At 35.3% G+C, this 20,766-nt stretch overlaps 2 protein-coding genes across 12 annotated transcripts in view; one reads left to right on the top strand and one right to left on the bottom strand.

The window, feature by feature from the left end:
- Positions 1-616: 616 nt before the first annotated feature.
- LOC117181330 lies at positions 617-1,765 on the bottom strand. The gene has a single exon (XM_033373890.1). The coding sequence runs from the start codon at positions 1,763-1,765 to the stop codon at positions 617-619; it is 1,149 nt and encodes a 382-aa protein (XP_033229781.1).
- A 10,294-nt stretch (positions 1,766-12,059) lies between these two features.
- LOC117182113 (4-hydroxyphenylpyruvate dioxygenase) overlaps positions 12,060-20,766 on the top strand; it is a 549,071-nt gene continuing 540,364 nt past the window's right edge. For 7 of the 11 annotated variants that reach the window (XR_004468272.1, XM_033375151.1, XM_033375152.1 and 4 more), the window contains exon 1: positions 12,060-12,281. Coding sequence is in view for 3 of the 11 variants with exons in the window: in XM_033375146.1 (XP_033231037.1) it covers positions 12,279-12,281 (3 nt within the window). In the remaining 8 variants the exon portion in view is untranslated. The remainder of the gene's footprint in view (positions 12,282-20,766) is intronic. The other 4 variants (XM_033375146.1, XM_033375154.1, XM_033375149.1 and 1 more) reach the window with 3 other exon arrangements.

Genomic DNA, 20,766 nt, shown 5'->3' with positions numbered 1-20,766 from the left:
TCTTTGCGACGATGATAACAGGTGCCAACCATCCTAGAACATCAAATAATTGGGCTGACTAAATGAGGACAAGGCGCTTTTTGATGACATCTTTAATAGGCCTAAGATCCACCTGGAAAATAAAACAATCGGTACTGGGTTTCCAAGTTAGCCCAAGCATCGAAACTGATGTTTCTGACTGCCATGATGTATCTGGAGATAACGGGTGCAGATCCTCCGGAATGCGTTGCATTAGCTCATGACTGTTTGAATTCCATTATTTGAGCGGCAAGCTGTCCGCCATGAAGAGACCACGTAGTTGGTTGTGTAATTCAATAGCATCTTCCAAATTATCCGCTCCTGATAAGACATCATCAACACAGATACCATTTTTTATCACTTCAGCAGCCAAGGGAAATCGATCCCCGTCGTCAAGGCCAAGCTTCTGAACGGTGCGAAGAGCTAGAAATGGGGCACAAGTCAGACCATATGTGAGAGTACTGAGTCGAAATATTTGGACGGGCCCATTTTGACTTTCTCGCCACAGAATGAGTTGGATATCCTGATCATCTTGGTGGACAATAATCTGTCGATACATTTTTTCCACACCTGCAGAAAAGACGATTAAGTGAAGCCGCTACAGCAGCAAGACATCTGAAATATTTAATTGTAATTTTGGCTCTGCGTAAAGACACTCGTTCAATGAAATGCCTCGACTTGATCGTCGAGAACAATTAAAAACTACTCGTAGTTTCGTGGTTAAACTAGATTCACGCCAAACTCCATGATGCGCAAGCAAAAATGACCGCGAGATACTCCTTGGATCTGCAGTGATGTTGACGGTCTTCATATGTTGAAGTTGATGGTATTCTTCCATGAATTTGGCATACGCTTCTTGGAGATGAACATCTCGTTTGAACCGCTGTTCCATATGAAGTAACATGCGAAGAGCTGCAGAATAGGAATCTCCTAACGACGTGACGTCACTCTTAATGGGCAGATGCACGACGTATCTCCCATCTTTAGTCCTAGAGTGAGTTTTTTGGAAAATTTTTTCACACTCTTCTTCCTCAGCTGTCCGGAAAGGTTTAGGAGGCACGCCTTCCGAATCGTCCCAAAATTTTTGAAGGTCAAAAAAAAGTTCTTCACTCTTGGAACAATGAGACATATTCACTGTACATGAATCCAACGGTGAGGTATTGCCTGTATGTCCACGGAGAATCCACCCGAATACGGAATCTTGAGCTACAGGAGTGCCCGGGGGACCCTTTTGAAGACGTTGTTTAATTAAAATTGCATAGACATCCACACCTAAACTTAAATCAATCGGAGCATTTCCACTAAACTTCGGATCCGCTGATTGTAGACCAGTGAGATGAAGCCATTCCTCAAGACTAATTTGATGCTCTGGGCGTTTAGAAATCAACTTTGGAAGAACAAGAGCCTGGAGTTGAAGTTTAAAGCCCGAATCAAAACTTGATGAGAAAACGACGTTGACTGATCTACGAGATGTTCCCCACTTACTTTCCTCAACTCCTAGGAGAACAACAGGTCCTCTGGTACGAGGGAGTTGGAGACTTTGAGCAAGGGACTCAGAGATTATCGACACCTCTGAGCCTTGATCTATAAGTGCTCGAACACACTTTGTATGATCAGATGATGTAGTCACATTGACCATTGCTGTTGTCAGGAGAACCAACGGTGACTTCTTCTGAGAAATCTGCATTACCGAAACCGCATGAGTAGATTGTGCTTGATGAGGCGTTAAAGATGTATTTGATATCATGGAAGAAGATTATCCTAAGCTTCTTTGAAGCATCTTTCAAGCACAATTCTGAAATAAATAAGACCCTAAACAATTTATGCAAAATTTTCTTTGAAAAATGAGCTCTTTTTTTTGTGCCACAGACTGACTTTGAAACTGCGGACACGGCATTAAATAATGCGGTTCGCGGCAGAAGAAGCACTTCCTTTCCTGTGGCTTCTTTGTAAGCTGCTCTTTAGTTGCTTGTTCCTTTATTGGCTGCTCTGAAATTGCGTTGACGTTGGCTGTTGTAGAACTCGAGGATTTCGTGAACTTTCCAAACCTTTTCTTCTGAAACTGAGATTTGGAAGATTGTTGAGACGAAGACTGATTAGTTTGATTTGCAGTAGAATCTGAAACTTCCAAGGTCCGACTCCTGGTTTCCAAGAAGGTTTTCAATTGGTCAAACGTTGGAGGATTCGTGGAATTTCCAAGAGAAGTTTCCTAATAACGACGAGACTGACGATCTAATTTCTCTACAGTAATATATACCAGCCATGATGACCATTTGTCCACCGGTTTTTCCAAGGCAGATAAAGCTTCGACGTTATCAATCGTTGCATTATATACCTCCTTCAGAGCACTCGAAGACTCAGCTTTCATTGCCTGGATTGAAAAAAGCAGAGCCAAATAAGAGTTGGTAAGAACTCTTTTATTCTCAAAGCGCTCCGAATGTAGGTCCCAGCAACGCTGATAATTGCCTTGAGTGATTGGACTAGATATGCTTCTTCAGTAGCTGCATAAAAATTGTTTGTAAAATAAATGTTCGTGGCATTCTGATCGCGAACCTCTACTTACTCCCAATGTTGAGCCTGAAAACGCGTCCAATTTTTCTCCAAAGACTCAAGTCTTGAGACCAAAGTTCCTTTAGTGATCTGTTTTAATTTTTGAGTATTTTCAAAAGCAGTTTGGACCCGAGAGCAAAGCTTGTTTTGCTCTAAAAAGTAACTAGAAATAGACATTATGAACGGAAGACAATCGGCACACGATAAAATAAGAGTCCGCGAATACAATCTTTAAAAAATAAATTGATTTAAAACTGATTGTATCATAAAAAAGCAATTCGCCAATAAAGGAATTATTATTCTCACTGAAATTATCATGTTCAAAAATTCCAAGTTCGTTGAATTTATGTTTAAAAGTCATTTCCAATCTTTAATTCTTGGAATTTCTTGCGCGACGGAGAAATGAATATACAATTAAATAAAGTATAAAAGTCTGCGAGATATTCGTAAAATCAATTTAAATTACACTTCCGAAATAATCTTTACTTTCTCAATTCGAATCGATGACAATTAAATGTTGAATGTTGTTGACTTACCAGACGCTGAATTACAAACAATAATCCGGGTGGTATTGACAACCCAATGCTCACCGATCTTTCGAACCTGTGTAAAGGTTACGAAATATATTGACATTTGCCTGTAAAGTTTCTCGAAAAATTGGGAAAATTCTTCCGTTATCGAAAAAATGCATCCTATTTAATATTTTCTTAGACACAGACACTTATTTATTCTTTATCATAAATTAAATCTTTAAAACACAATGCAATGACGCTGCACACTGCACATTCAGTCAAAAAGACAAAAGATACTAAATTTAGTTTGACTCTAACAAGCTCTACCAGAATTTGTGGGGAATAGTCCTCGCACAAGGACTGAATCAATGAATCAGGAAATCTAGCTCGACAGGACCAATGTTTTGTACACTAAAAAACGACTAAACATTGTCACGACTGATCAATTCTGGTAGGGAGACATGCATGTTTAGGTCATGTCAATTAGAACCACAGCACTTTCATTCTAAAAAATAACGCCGTAATAGCGCGGTCTTTATTATGAATAGATTAAAACTGTATAAAATCAACAGAACATGTTGCTTGTCGAACGCGGACTCACGAGGCGAGAAAATAAGATTGGGAAACCGAGCGACAAGACTATTTGTAAGAGAAGAAGAGCACGAAAACGATAAGACCGGCTTAGACATGAATTTAGACATTACTCAATACGAAAATCAAATATAAGGACAAGTCCAAGAATCATAAATGTAACGAAGATCGCAAATAAAAATAGAAAATGAGAACACAAATTTAAACATTTATAAAAACAGTGAACTAATGTCCAATTCAAAACAATATCTATCATGTAGTTAAAACCGATACAAACAGTTTGTGAAACTATCGGACTTAAGGAATTATCGTCTAGTTCTCGCATATAAACACAGCAACGAAAATACATCAGTTATAATGAAAAGTGAGGCTTAATTTATATATATAGGATGCACATGAATATTGCCCAAATTTTCTTTTCTTAATTGTTCATTTCACCGAAATGTATGCGATTTGAAAGAAAATTTACTCTGATTTTTATTCATCCGAACTGCCAATTTGTCTAATTTGTATTCTTGCAAATTACCATTTGCCATAAATGGTATATTTCCGAATTACTATTGGATATATAATATTTATGTTTTCCGCATTAATTTTTAGCATCCTTTTTGTTTTTCCAAATTTCTGTTTGGCAGGAGTTGCAACGATTGCACCCGGAATATTCTATTAAAATAGTCATCCTTATCATCAACGCTTTCGGAGGTGCCAAGCTTTCACTCGCTAATGGCCTAAAAAGCATCCCTGCGTGTCAACAATATGCTAAAACACTTGCGGGGAAAATGCAGAAGGCGGTAGTCCTTTGGTCGCTCCATGTTCTTAGTGTGCACGAGGACCGCGATTTCGCTGGGAGCGGGTGCGATTTTTCAGATTAGCACCCGCTCGCAGCGAAATCCTGCGGTTGTCCTCATGATAGATTTTTAATTTTATATATATATAGCGAATGTGTGAAAACCGTGCCGCAAGGTGAATGGCACCTGGGTGAGGTGTCTAGAACGGTGACTCTGGGATACCGGGCGACCTCTCAGAGTACACAGCCTTATCCTTGCATGCGGGGCTCTACAAGGATGGACGAACCCCTTTCCCTAGCTTCTGGTGGGAACAACAATGACAACACCAAACATATTTGTAGTAAGTGCGGTTCGAAATAACAAAACGCGCAAGGCTCCCGACAATGGGTCGGCGAACAATGCCGACCATTCTAGAGCTGGGGGAGCCAATGAAAATGGATTCAATGCGATGGATCGACTGGATCTCGCTAGAACAAGCCGGTAACAGAGAAAGAGAGGCGACTCTAAGACCAACCGCGGGCAGGCATCCAATAGAGGAAGAGCGATGCTTTATGACCCGGAGAAACATCAACACCAAGATTTCTCTCCAGCCTAAAGATCTGGCTGAAATGGATGAAGAGCTTCGTGGACATTTTTCCGGAGAATCCGACCTCTGGGCTATTAATTATTGTGTGTATAATGCAGCGAGAGCTTTGGCCGGTGCGAACCGTAAAATAAAACCAACGGTTGATCATAAGACCATAAGACGAATGCATCAACTTGCCATAAAGATAGGCTGGGCAAGACAGTACGCGTCCCGCATTCAGTGTGTGATTGACTACATTACATCTGGCAAGAATTTTTCCGCGAAGGTTCGAAAGTTCGCGCGCGAACTCCGGACCCGTTATCACACACGTTACAAGTCAAAGCTGCTGATCACCAGGCAGCATATTGTTAAGAGAATACGGATACTATCTGACGCTAAGAGAAGTCTAGAGCGGAGGGAGAGGTGGGTCAGAGAAAATCAACAGTTTCTCTCTGACCCATCTTGACTGTTCCAAGACCCTCCAGATACTTTCGAACACCCGTCTCAACCAGAGGAGGTCGAAGTATTTTGGAGAGAAGTCTACGAAGTACGGCATAGACTAGACGAGGACTCAGAAAATATAAATAGCTTCAAGGAGCTATGTGATCCCCTTATATCACCTGATAAAGAATGCCTACCCATCACTACCGAGGAGGTGAAAAAAGTATTAAGAGGGATGAAGAACTATTTTGCACCGGGACCTGATTGTATCAAAACATTCTGGTGGAAGAAGCATCCTTCAACCCATCAGCATTTGGCCCGTATCTTCACCTCATATTTAAAGTCGGAAGAGCCGATTCCGGAGTGGCTCAAAGAAAGGCGTAGCGGGATGTCGGGAGAAACTGCTCATCGATAGATATGCCTGCAAAGATGCAGCATTCTACCAGCGTGGCCTATCGATGGCATAGATGGATCATCGGAAGGCTTTCGATTCGACCTCCCATAGACTTATCATCTGTATTTTGGAAATCTTAAAGGTTCATCCGCAAATAGTTAGGTGCACATAGAGATTGATGCCGCTTTGGAAGAACAGATTTACTATCTCATCTGGAAAAAATCGTGTGACAACTAACAAGGTCACCTTTCAGAGAGGTGTCTTTCAGGACGACACCATGAGACACTCCTCTTTTGCCTTACATTATTGCCACTATCTGTAGCACTTCGCCATTCCGACGGGTACTTCTGCGGCAAACCTGCAGATCGAAAGTAGAAGGTCACTCATGTATTTTACATGGACGATTAAGATCTATGCTAAAAACAAAGAGCAAATACATCTAGCTCTAGGGATTGTCGAACGATATACTAAGGAAATTGGAATGGAATTTGGGTCAGACAAATGCGCCAAGGTTGATTTGAAGCGAGGAAAACTTAATGGCATCCCTGAAGATCCTGAGCTCGTTGATAGAAGCGCTATACGGCACCTTTGCACTGGAAAGACTTATACATACCTGGGCGTTCCACAGAGCTGCATTTAGGGTGTGACATCTATAAAGGATACTCTCAGAAGCAGATACAAACGTCTCATTTGGCATATTAGGTCTTCCGAACTGTCGGCGAGGAACAAAGTATCTGCAACGAACATGCTTGCAGTCCCGGTAGTTTTTCATTCATTTTTCATTCATTCATTCATTTGGAGTAGTTCCATGGTTGAAGAACGAGCTTAGATCCCTTGATATCGGGACAAGAAAGGTTATGCACATGAACAAAAGCATGCATCTTAAGTCTTCCGTTTCGCGACTGCACATTTCAGGCCGTCAAGGTGGTCGCGGAATATTGAGTCTTAAATGTCTTCACAACAGGATTATTCTGGGTACAGCACATAGAGTTGCAAATGGAAGAGACCCTTTACTTAAAATGGTCAGGAATCACGAAAAAGTGGGCAAAAGAGTGTTTCTGTACAATGCAGCGGAGAAGGCTGCTGAAACACTCAGATTTAACTTCATTATTAGGGGTGAGCAAAATGCATCAAATCTTATCTATTTCGAGTACAATGTCTTGTACGAGTCAATGTCTTATAAGCTAACGTTTCCTTTCCTTAAATCGCCCGGATTGAAGTCTGGTACGGAGGGTTTCATTTTGGCATGCCAAGACGGTGTCATTTTCCCCTTAACATACCGTCGCCACATTTTGAGCCAAGATATTCCTGATGATAGCTGCAGGGCGTGCCATGTACACCCCAAGCATTTAGCGTACATACTATGTAGTTGTCCAACTCACGCGGGAACGACCTACATTCAAAGGCACAATGCGGCACTAATAGTGCTTTATTACCATCTCTGTCACTCTTACGGCATTAACCTTAATATCGCTCCTTTAAATGCTCCTACGAAAATCGAGTGAATTTTCGAGAATGGGAAGTGCTTCATATACTGGAACTTTATATTCTCGACAATTGTTTCTGTTGCTCAAACGAGGCTTGACATGGTTCTGCTTGACTTCGAGAAGCGAACCATGTTCGTTATTGATTTTTCAGCACCATCTGACAAAAACATCATAGCCTAGGAGAATGAAAAGAAAGAGAGGTATCGACACCTTATAAGGACCAAATGCTGATGGATTGAAGAAAACTTCTTCCACCAGTAAGTTTTGATACAATCTGGTCCCGGTACGAAATAGTTCTTCATCCTTCTTAATACTTTTTTCACCTCCTCGGTAGTGATGGGTGGGCATTATTTATCAGGTGTTATGAGGGCATTACATGACTCCTTGAAGCTATTTATATTTTCTGAGTCTGCGTCTAGTCTATGCTGAACTTCGTAGACTTCTCTCCAAAATACTTCACCCTCCTCTGGTTTGGGTGGGTGTTCTACAGTAACTGGAGAGTCTTGGAAGAGTCGAGAGGGGTCAGAAAGGAACTGTTGATTTTCTCTGACCCACCTCTCCCTTCGCTCTAAACTTCTCTTAGCGTCAGATAGTATCCGTATTCGCTCAAAAATATGCTGCCTAATGGTCAGCAGCTTTGACTTGTTAAGTGTGTGATAACGGGTCAGGAGTTCGCATAATATCTAATATCTTCTATTCAACATACAAAATATTAAAGAACAATGTCTGTTTATATTGAAAGAATAAGATGTGTGATATTAACAGTTAATATTTAAGATATTAAAAAGCTAAATTTTATCGGAGCAAGGTCGCTGACGTGCGGCGTGACGAGAAAAGATTTTAACCCCGCTTTGTCTGTATCTTGAGCTTTCATCGTGTGTATTGTGGTATTTCGGATATCGATTGCACTATAAGTTTTGGTGGAAAATGGATTAAATTTTTTTGCATATGTTATAATTTTCTCAAGAGAATGAGAATTCAGCTACAGGCTTTTTTCATATTAGCCTTGAACAGTGTGTTATCTGTTCCTCACCAAAATCGCATAATTATGCAAAAAGGCGAATGCTTCAGGATTCGGATTTTAAAAACAGAGGACTACGATATTAGCATCCTTTTGCATTTTATAGAAAATGGCATGCTTTACAGGTAATTTTTGCACAATTAAAAATGTTTCTTGAATATCTCAGATTCTGCCCTTTAATATTTTGGATATTGTCAGTCAAATTCTTCTTTTTAATATCTGCGGATGCTCTACTTCAGTATCTAGCATTCTTTCCCATAGTTAAATTGCCAAGATATTACCTGTTAATAACTAGATAGTCTGTGCTAACATCTATTCTTCTCCGTGTACAGAGAATAGCAATTCCTCTTACAAATTTAATCTTTAATGTTATTTTAGGTAATCATTGCTTCTACCCTTTTTATATAATTTAATTATGTTTCTACGAATTTATCCTATCTAGGATTTTACTATAAAAAATACTAAGACTTCGTATTATCAATAGGAAAATTTAAAATAAAAATAGCATAGCTGACGACTATTATATTAAAATATACGAATTATCGCCTTGCTCCCTCGATTGTAACCTAATTTAGTCATTTTTCCAGCGAAAAGTTTCTCAGTGTATGATTAACATTATCGCATCTTATTATAACTTTATTTTAGAACCATTGCTGCCCTGAAACAGTGAGTGTCATAGTTGATTCAAAATATTAAGCTCTTAGCGTTCGAGCGTCGCGAGAATAATTGAATATACACTGAGAAACTTTGTACTGGATAAATGACTAAATTAGGTTACAATCGAGGAACCAGGGCGACAATTCGTATATTTTAATACGATAATCGTAAGCTATCCTATTTTTATATGAAATTTTCCTATTGATAATACGAAGTCTTAGTATTTTTTATAGTAAAATCTAAGATAGGATAAATTAGTACAGACAGAATTAAATTATGTAAAAAGAGTAGGAGTAATAAGTACCTAAAATAAGATAAAAGACTAAAATTGTAAGAATATTGTATGTAGGGATATGAATTATACTATGACACTTTCTGTTTTTTGTATTACCAATGTTCTACTGAAATTTCTTAAATTTATCAATCACTCAATTTGGTTTGATTCAAAGATCCTTATTACAATAAATTGGGATAATTCGAAAAGTTACAATTCAACAACAAATTTTCCACAGAAAGCAAAAAAATATTTTTAAACCTCGATATTAAGATATTTGATTACGTTAAGATATAGTGCTTATAATTTTTAAAATGCCATCACTGTGAACAATTAATGTATAATTTAATGGAAACAAATTTGAGTGCTAGCATTTACTTCATAAGGGTGGTACATTTCTGGATCTGATTATCTAGAGTAGCATAATGGAATATCGCCGTGCTGCCGCGTTGGAAACCCGTATTCGATTCCCACCAGCTTTATTTTAATCACCTTTTTCTGTTTCAACTTGTAATATAATATTCCTGCATATATATATATAACTATGTATAAACTATATATAATAATGTGTACTGTACAATTGCAATTTAAATAAATATAATAGTGCGAAGGAGTTCAACATCCCATAATAAATGAGTCATTTACGTCGTATGCTCGTGTAAACTGTAAAGGATATGTGTGTCGTAACCTTCAACGCGACGTGGCGCATGTTGGGTTTATTTTTTTCGTCTGCTAATCTGACTGCACCAATTTTTACTAAGTCGGTTTTTACTAAATCAGTGCCCCGGTCTCTCTCGACGCTACTAAAGTCTTTTGCGGATATTGCAATCTTCTGTAGATATTAATGCAAGAAATTTAGAATTTTCTTCTACTGAAAATAGTAAGTGACTATAATAATACATTGCTTGCTGGTTTACAACAGAGCTTTGTGAATAGTTCAAACCTTTTTTTGACATAAATGTAACATTTTTCAATTTTATTCAAATGAATATTGTAGTTCGGCATGTAGTTAGTAGTTACTACTCGAAGTAGTAAACCGTACAAAAGTTCCGCTATGTCCTCCATTACAAACTAAAAATAGTAAAATCTAGTCTGATTTTTAGCAAATATTACAGCAAGAAGTTTCTCCGTGTATATGATTAACATTATCGCTTGTGATTATAACCTTATTTTAGAACCGTTGGTGCCCTGAAAAGGTGAGTGTCGTAGTTGATTAAAAATAGTTAGCGCTTAGCGTTTGAACGTTGCGAGACGAGGTTCATATATATGATACTGGATCAACTTTATATGTTTGATACACGATTTTAGAACTGATGCTGCCCTCAAACTTTGTATGTTGCAGATGATTTAAAATATTTAGCATCTAGCGTTCACTATTTCGATCAAAGGATGATATATATGATTGAAATTATCGCACATGATTATAAATTTATTTTAGAACCGTTGCTGCCCTTAAAAAGTGAGTATCTTGGTTGATTAAAAATATTTATCGTTTGAGCGTTGCAAGAAGAGGTCCATTTATATGATTGAGTTGATTTCATATGATTAAAACACTGTTTTTGATGCTGCCCTAAAAAGTTGAATGTTGCAGATGATTTAAAATATTCAGCGCTTAGCGTTGGACTATTGCGATCAGAGGATCATATATATGATTGACATCATCGCACATGATTATAAAGTTATTTTAGAATCGTGCTGCCTTGAAACAGCGTGTCTCGTAGTAAATTCCAAAAATTGAGCGCTTAGCGTTCGGCGTTCGCCGTATAGCGTTAAAGCTGTCCATTTTTTTAAAACTTTTTTATGGATATTTCATTACCCCCTTATATAACCTACAAAATTACCAAGTTATAACCAAATCCACTGAAAGACATTTCTCCATGCATTCTGTACGTGTTCCTTCTGTAATCATTAAACAATTCGTGTATTGAATTTTGAACTCTTCAATCACATTATAAATCTCTATATAATTAAAGTTTGTATTGATCAACTAAATCAATATCTGATTACATAAATAAAGGTAATAATTATACAAACGTTTTATTATTTATGTGGAAAAAAACATTTATCAAATTTTCGTGAAAACATTCTGAAAAAAAAATTATTTTTCAGCAAAGAAGCTGTATGGGCATATTCTCACTTTGTATTTTTAATGTCAGTGTTTACGATTAAAACAAAAAATATGCGCCTTATTAAATATAGTCTGAAGAAAATTGGATATTTTTTGGAGATGATAAATTTTAGTGCGAATCATTTTTTCATATTACGCACACTTTGGATGGAAAATGGAATTTCTTATTTTCAATAACATTTTTTACGATTAAGAATAAAACTTTGCCTCTTATTGGGAAATAGTTTTGCGGAAAATTGTTGATCTCCTTGAGACGAACAATTTTTCTTTTTAACATTTTTTTATCTTGCATGGTTTGAACGGAAAATTGAATTTTTTATGTTTAATAACATACAAATGCTTGTAATTTTGAAAACGATTTTTTAAGGGTAGGCTTCTGTAAACGGAAAACTAAAATTGCTTGTGACACGATTTTCACAATCGACTTAAAAAATTTCTACTATCTGCTAATTATAATTAATAATAATTAATTCTGCTTTTAAATTATATGCTTTGCATTCTTCTAGAAAAATTAAGAGGCGGGCCCCCAGAGACCTGAGTCACGCAATCATCAGCCGTTCACATCGTGGTATTTTACTTAATGAACCTGCCTTACAGGTTTCATATGGCATTATAATTAATTTATGTATCATCCTGAAAGAAATCCACGCAAACAAGCCTGCAACATCGACCAATCCTAGTTTACTGATTATTCGATGCACTTCTTATTTAAAGAACGGTCAACCTCTGAAAAGAATCAATTCGAATTTGCATCTAGAGAAACTAGTACCGATTGAAAAGAAATTGTTACATTTTTTTATAAGTGTTAAGAAAAAGAAGTTTAATTTTCTTTTCTACGTTTGAAGAATCATAATGGTAAGTATTGACAGATTAACTTGAATATAATACATAATAATATAATACACAGAAGAAATTACCTAATTCAAAGAATATTTCTTTGATTACAAAAAATGGTAGGGTAGAATATGCCCGAAGAAATATTTCTTCAATGCGAAGAAATATTTTGTTTATTTCTAAGGAACGCATTGATGAAAGCAAATAAATATTTAATTAGCACTATGCCATATTCGTTGAAATAGAAAAATATGTTATTAACTGTAAGAAATAGCTCTCTGATAAGAAGAGTGTTTGCTTGAATGTAAAGAAGTATAACCTAAATTCTAAAAGATAATTATTACATGCAACTATATATTATAGGGCGTTATAAGCAGTATTTTTTTATTGAAAGATGTGATTCGTTATTTGAAATCAACCGAAGGGCTATTCACTTCGAAGTCCACTGAAGTCAATGTAAAGTTATTTTAAAAATATCATACGCCTTCAATCGTACTTTCGGGACTTCGGTTGACTCTAGTTTTTGAATTCGTTAGTTGTTGACTTCGATTAATTCAAACGATGACTGGCGACGTCGTTTTGACTTCGTCCTGCCTTCATGAGTCGGTTTGGCTCGGCGCGTACTGTACATTGCAGCGTGACGTCCTTTTGGATCATTTTTATATCACTCGATCTCGATCTCGATGAATTCGTTCTGACTTAGTACTGACTCGGCACTGACTTCGTACTGATTCAGCACTAACTTCTCCCGACGCTACGCTCATCTTATCTGACTTATTACGTTGTATGACGAGTCTTTCCTTCTTCTTCCGACTTCAATTTCATAGTTTTACGCGATTTCGTTAAGGGCATGTGATACTTACAATTTCCCCGGTTTTTCCACAAAAATGAAAATTTTTAAAAACTGAATTCGGAGATGCTATAAAATATCATAACGGACGTCCCCAGACCCTTTTTTGAGGGATAACAAAAAAATTTATTGTGCTAAATAAAAATTTTATGTATATGCATTATTTTGAGGTTACACCGTTTTTCATCTCTACCTTTCCGATAGTCTGAAAATTATTTATAAAATAAACTTTTTTGATTGTCTGCAAACAAGGTTAGTTCCGGGAGATTAGTTACTATGTTCATTTGTAAGTCCAAAGTTTTCGGCCAAAAATATTGTGTAGTTTGGAAGTAACGCTCGGGTGAATTTTAACACACATAACCTTGAAATATACGTGCACATTGTTAGCAATATCAAAAATTTTTTGATAAAAAAAATCACAAAAAAAAGTGTGTGGTGACGTTCCTTAACATGCTCGCTATCAATTCCCAGATTTTGAAGGCAAAATATTTCTTATCCTACGAAAAAAGCCGGGGGAATCTAATACTGAAAAAATCGATACTATTTCCTAAGCGCTATGCAAGTTGATCAAACTTTGCTGAATTAAAACTTTTTTGAATTAACCCACAGAAAAAGTGTGTGGGGACTCCATTAACATGCTCGCTATCATTTCCCAAATTTTCAAGACAAAATATTTATTATTCTGGAAAAAGGCCGGGGGAACCTAAAACTGGTAAAATCGACAATTTTCTAAGTATCACATGCTCTTAAGATTTCACTAAAAATTGAAACGTTCGACTTCAGAGTGAATAGCTCCTCGAAATAAGCGCACTATCAATTTACGGAAATACTTCTTCAAAATAAAAATATATTCCTTGAGAGTAATAAATATGTTTTTGGTGCTAAGAAGCAACATTTTGCTAGTATAAAATAAGTAATAAAGTTAAATATATATGATTTTATTCAAAATACGATAGTTTTACATGTGCAAAATAAGTGATTTGTACTAAAGATGTCATGATTAATATAAAGAAAAATGCTTTTAAATTAAAGAAAGATTTCTTAAATGCAAAGAATTATTTATTAAAATAACCAACTTTGTCCTAGCTTTAAAGATAAGATATGACTGTATAGTACAAGGGAAGTACTGTGAAAACATAGTTTTGAAATAAGCCCAAAAACATTGAAAAATGTTGATTATTTTAGAAGTTATTAAACATTTAAGAAAAAATTGAAATTTGGATTATTTTTGCAATATCGGCTTAAAAAATACACAATTTGGCTTTATCCTGGGCTCATTTTATACAGAATTTTGAGAAAAATCAAATCTTTAAAGAGAATTATTTTAGCTCTGACATAATTAAAATTAAGAGAACTTACACAGTCATTAAAAAAAACCAACAAAATACTTTTGAGTGCTACTGCATCTTCCTGGCCCCGCAGAAAATATTAATTAGTGCCCTAAATCAAGTTTTCGAGAATAGTGGGTTTGAATACTCACAGAAACATTACTTCTGCACACTGAAACCTTCAAAATCTTTAGAATGAATATTTTAGGCTATTTCATATTTTAGGAATTCTCTGGTCGGGGATCTTTAGATACAGATAGATTCGCCATACCTATACGAAGCATGGAATTCTTCAGCAGAAACTGACAGGGTCCTGATTAGTTTTTTCTAGACTAGATATTCTGATAAGAGCACCAACCAGCTTGTCTTAGACTAGATATTCTGATAGAGGCCCTATCAGGACCCAACTTCAAATAGAGAAAGATGGGTAAATATTTTCACGGGCAGTTGCTTCAAAAAACATATCATGGTCTAAGATTAGTACGTGTTTAGAATTATGTATTTTATGTTCTGAATGCAAGAAAATATTTTTACATTACCATCACAGGAGGTATCAGATTTGTGTAAAATTTGACCCCCTCTCCCCAGTTTTTGTCAAATGTCCACGTTTTCAGATCCCCTGAATCCGAAAAACGAGCTTCCACTAATGCGTCTGTCAGTATGTCTGTTTGTTTCCGCAATAACTTTTGAAAAAATTAATCTATTTTATTGACCTTTTTCATACTCTTTTAGTGTCCTGAGCTAAAAGTCAAGTTCGTTAGCCAGCAATTTTGAATAAAAATTCAAATGGGGGGCATATTTTGAATATTTTTCAGACTACTTTCTTCAAAATTTAAAAATTTTGTGTACCGATATTCATAGTATTTAAAAATTTGAACAATTTATCCTGATTACTTTTTTTCATACAATCAAAAATTACCAAAGTTACAGCAAGATTTTCATTACAACTTTTGAATTTTCTCAAAAAATTCAAAAGTTAAATTTTGATAGCATACAAAATAATGAAAAATCCAAAGATTACATTTTTCGGCTGAACTATGAAAAATACGGTAAAAGATTAGTAGAAAAAACATTGAATTTGAAATTGTGCATCGAACTACGCGCTCGATCTTTGTGCATAAACTTTTTAAAACTAAAGGTGAAAGCATCGACAACAATAATTTGGTGATTGTGAATTCACTTTTTTTAAAGCTCCTTCAGCTTTCACGAATGCATTCTCATCACGTATCTCATGCTTCGCAATTGAGTTTATCCCTGAAATTGTATATCATTCCCATTAATGTATATTATTATAATTCATAACTTGCATTGGTATTAAAACAGACGTAGTTTCATTGTCTCGTTTAAAAAAAATGCGCATTCTTTAAACAAAATGTTGTCATTCAAAATTTTATTGTTACTTTTGTCGTTTTTCCTTCATCTGAATTTCCTAATTCCAATGTTTTTTTATGATTGAAACTTTACGCATACGGTCTACTGAGCAGCCTTACCGTTTTTTAACTTCTAAATTATGTATATATATATTTTTTCTACAAATGCATTTTTATATTTTGTAAATGCTTTAACTTTGTGAATTTTAAATTTTATGAAAAAAGTCATCAGGATAAATTGTTTAACTTTTTAAATACTATAAATATTCGTACAGAAAATTTGTGAATTTTGAAAAAAAGTGGTCTCAAAAATATTCAAAATGCACTCAAATTTTGAATTTTCATCCAAAACGGCTGGCTTAGGAACTTGCCCCTTAGTTTAGGACACTAAAAGAGTGTATTAAAGGCTAGTCTAATAGAATGATTTTTTCTAAAGTTATCATGCTAACAAATAGAATGTGCGTAGGCCCATTCTCGTCACAACTTAAATCATTTTTACATTCTCATCAGAGAATATATTAAATATGTGTAAAATTTTCCCACCTCCCCAGATTTTGTCTGTATGTATGTCTGTCTGTCTTTTAACACGATAACGTTTGAAAAAATGTATTTATTAGATTGACCTTTGGTAAACCTTTTCAATGTCTTAAGATAAATGCTAAGTTCGTTAGTCAGCCATTTTGGATTAAAGTTCTAAAAGTGAGCGCATTTTGAAACTTTCCGAGACTACATTTTTTCATGATTAAAAAATTGCCTGTACACTTGTTCACAGAACTGTAAAAGGAAAATGTTAATTTTAGATTGCCGTACAAGATTATCGTAACAACGTTTGAATTTGTTCGAAAAATTGAAAAATTACATTTTTACCGCACAAAAAATTAGAAATTGCATTTTGCGGTCAAACTATGCAAGATTGGAAGAGAAATAATTTGACAAATATTGTGCACCCAAAAAATTTCTACACATTTGTTATTAATCAATTTTTTATAGGACACATAGTTTTTGTTTAATTTATGAAGAGAACATTAAGAATACAAATATTAAATTTTTCGACATACGACACAAGCTAAGAAAAAATAAATAGATAACATTTTTTTACCGAAAGTAGAGCAAACAAAAAATTATTATTGATTTTCTTTACACGAGTCGAAATGTAGTTCCTACTTTGAGACTCTTTACGTTAATATTTGTAGGGGCTAAGGTTATAATGTAGATGATATTGCCATACGATTTTTGCCCCTACTTTAGCGCTCTTATGGGCGGAAATTTCCGAATCTTCCATTTGGGGCGTCAAAATAGAGGCTTCGTTTTTGTTTCTAATTTATCGCTCCACACTCTACCTTCCTGTACAGAATAAAAGTATTTGACGAAAAATTAACAAAATGGAGTAAGAAAAAGACATATTGACATTTGCGTAATGTTTCAAGTTATTTTTCACACGGAAAAAAATATCCATTAAATTTTATAGAACTATTCCTATAGTATAGAATTCTACATAGGAAACTATATATTTCAGCTGTATGTGGTACCTAGAAAAAATAGCATAGGATCCTTTCAAGGATCCGTATATACAGGGTGTCCCAAAAGTCCCGGGACAGCCAAATAAATCCTTAGCTATCATTTCTTTGTAAAAGGTAAAGGTCATTCTTGAATTCATTTTTGACCAGGAATTCAGCAGTGACCTTAGTTTTAACCTTGACCATGACTTTATGGTTATTTCAAGGTCAGGTCATAGGTAAGGTGTGGCCTTCATGGACGTGTCAAGGTCATTCAAACTTCAATATGGTCTGAACATTTCTTTGCAAGCTATCTTGTGAAAAGCATCCTCTTACCCTACTTACCTACTTAAAAATGTAAATTAAATGGTGACCACCAAGTGACCTTGATAATTACCATCAAGGCCATATCAGGGTCAAACTTTGTTTTTTATTGCAAAGACTCTGCTTGGCATCGGAAATCGAAAGAAGGGAAAATTTTACATTAAAAAGTGCAGTAAGGTCAAAGGTAAGGTTTAACCTTTATGGACATATCAAGGTCATTAAAATTCAATATGGTCCGAATAATGTTTCGCCAGCTAGCTTGCGAAAATCATCCTACCCTACTTAATTCCTTAAGCAATGTGCATTAGATAGTGACCATCGACTGACGTGTACGGTGACTATGAAGGTCATATCAAGGTCACTCTTTTTTTTTAATTGAAACAACTATGTTTGAAACCAGAAATTGCAAGAACGGAAAATTTTACTTTAACAAGTGTAGTCAGGTCATAGGCAAGGTGTGACCTCGATGGCTATATCAAGGGCATTCAAACTTGAATAAGGTCTAAGTGACCTTGAGATGACTATCAAGGTCAAACTTGACCTATGACCTGACTACACTTTTTTAAGTAAAATTTTCCCTTCTTTCAATTTCCGTTCACAAACCTAGTCGTTTCAATTAAAACCGTATTGAATTTTGAATGAACTTGATACGTCCATCAAGGCCACATATTACCTATGGCATTCCTTTACTAAGCCCTGTCTGATTCGGTGGCTCGATCTTTTTTCTTCAACTTCTATCTTCTATCTCGCCGACAAAACAGTTACATATACTTTATACAATGTTGGCATCAGCGACACACTCCTATAATATTTAAGCTCCTCTTCTTTGTCTTTCTTCACTATTGGTATAACTACTCCTTCCTTCCCCAACTCCTGCCACCCCTCTCCTCTCCATACTCGATTAAAAATTATCCATGCCCATTTCTATAGTTTCTTTTCTCCATATTTCCATACTTCATTTGGAATCTCTTCTATATCAAGTGCCTTGCCATCCTTCATTATTCTTAAAACCTTCATTATTTCTTCCCTTGTTATATCCTCTTCCTCATCTCTTTCTCTACCATATTTTCCTCCCTTTCTAACTTTTCTCTCTACTCCTTCTAGCAAATCCAAAAAATATTTCTTTCATTTTACCATTTCAATATCTTGGTTTACTCTTTTTCTTATTTTTCATTATCTGTTCACTACCTTCCATACCTCTTCTTCCGTCCTAGCCTTCTCCGCCTCTCCTTAATCTGTACATGTTTCTGTATCCATTAGGTATCTTATTAGAGAGTGTTCTATACAGGCACCTTTGAAGGATCTTATGTCATTTCCTATGGTTGGCACCTATAGGTGAAACATATTGGATCCTATGTAGGTTCCTACATAGGAAGTTTTAGTACAGTAATGCATGTTATAAATTAGAATAATATACATTAATGGGAATCATACAAAATTTCAGGGGGAGATTCATGTGCGAAGCAAGAGCTACGTGATGAGAATGCGCTCGTTAAAGCCGAAGGAGCTTTAACAAAAGAGAATTCACAATCCCCAAATTACTCTTTCCATATGTTCTTGCGAGCATACTTTCAGAGATTGGAAGTGACTACATTAAAAATTTGGCAGGTGTTTATTTAAAAAGTATAAGACGCCAAGGAAACAAACTACGTTTCACATTAATTTTTTGAATTCACCTAAAATGACAACTTTTTCATCTTACAAAATTGTCAACATGTTTCGACTAGGATCCGAATCCCTGTACCAAATTAGAAATAATTTCATCTTATAGAGTTCATCGTAATAAAGACTTGGAGCTAATGTGGGATGTCGGCAACCAAAATTTACATTACTTTTTGAAACCAATGATTTGAATTTGTTAACCATGGCGCTAAATCATAGTGCACTGAAAACTCCGCATGTATTAAGAAACGAACCCAAGATCAAACGCACGCACTGAGTATTTACTAAACGATTAACGCCCTAACCGATATAGCTGTCGGAACGTGTTAGCATGTCTTCAATAAAAATCATTATCATTTGTCCAATAATTTAAGGTTAATAATCTTTTAAATCCAAAATAATTAATTAAATAATTACTTTTAATTTACTTTAATTTAGGATTTTTGAAGAATTTAATATAAATTGTTTCCGTTATTTAGAGGTATTCTACGTTATAAGCTTTAAAAGAACTTGTGGCTATATATTTAAATTTGATTCTGCGTTATTTATTACTTAAATGAATACAATGTCAAACTTGCTGATTTCAATACAAAAATTTATTTATTTCTGTATTAAGGAAAGAATTTTAAAAAGTAGTTAATTATTTTCCATACATTTGGCCGTTCTTATTCTTCAATAAATATGATAAAAAAATTAAAACAGTAAAAATTTCCTCACGAAAAGACATTATTTTTCCTCCTAAATCAAGTGCTAGACACATAAACCGCAATATTCCTCTAAGAAAATATTTAATAAACTCTCAACAATTATTGTTTGGTAACAAAAATGACTAAACCACTGGAAAAGTAGTACTGCGTACATTGGAAAAAAATTATTTTCTCCATGAAATCATGTTGCAAATAAATTAACCACAATATAGAACCAATCCTAGTAGCTTTATCGACACAAGCGATGTCTGTATACGAAACACGCATCAAAAAGTGGTCAGTAACATGTTTAGCCAAACCAATGACAATATGAGTCAACACCGTTGACTCATATAGCGCGCTTCTCAGAACGGGCAAACGCTAAGCGTAGAAGATTTGTCGACGATACCTTATTATGTGTTCCTCTAGAAAAGTTAACGACTGCCATTGATACTTTTAACAGTTTTCATCCAAAACTTCAATTCACTCATGAAATAGAACAGGATTATAAAATCAGTTTTTTGGACATAGAAGTAATTAAGGGTTGGAATGGTAATATTATTACCAATTGGTACAGAAAAAGTACATATTCAGGTAGAATTTTAAATTCCCTTTCTGCTCATCCCTTTAAAAACAAAATTGCAGTAATTGAAAACTTAGTTGACAGAGCTTTAGGTTTGTCCTATTGTTCATTTCACACAAGAAATTTGAATATTGTTAGGAATATCCTTTTTCTGAATCATTATCCAAAAAAGTTAATTGAGAAACATATTGCAATTAGAGTTCAACA

Source organism: Belonocnema kinseyi, chromosome 10, assembly GCF_010883055.1.
Source record: "Belonocnema kinseyi isolate 2016_QV_RU_SX_M_011 chromosome 10, B_treatae_v1, whole genome shotgun sequence".
In the NCBI taxonomy this organism is placed as follows: Eukaryota; Metazoa; Arthropoda; class Insecta; order Hymenoptera; family Cynipidae; genus Belonocnema; species Belonocnema kinseyi.
Note: the sequence above shows the minus strand (reverse complement) of the source record. Positions and strands in the feature narration are given on the sequence as shown.

Excerpts from the sequence above, each read along its gene's own strand:
- LOC117181330 (XM_033373890.1), bottom strand. The coding sequence starts at position 1,765 with ATGATATCAAATACATCTTTAACGCCTCATCAAGCACAATCTACTCAT.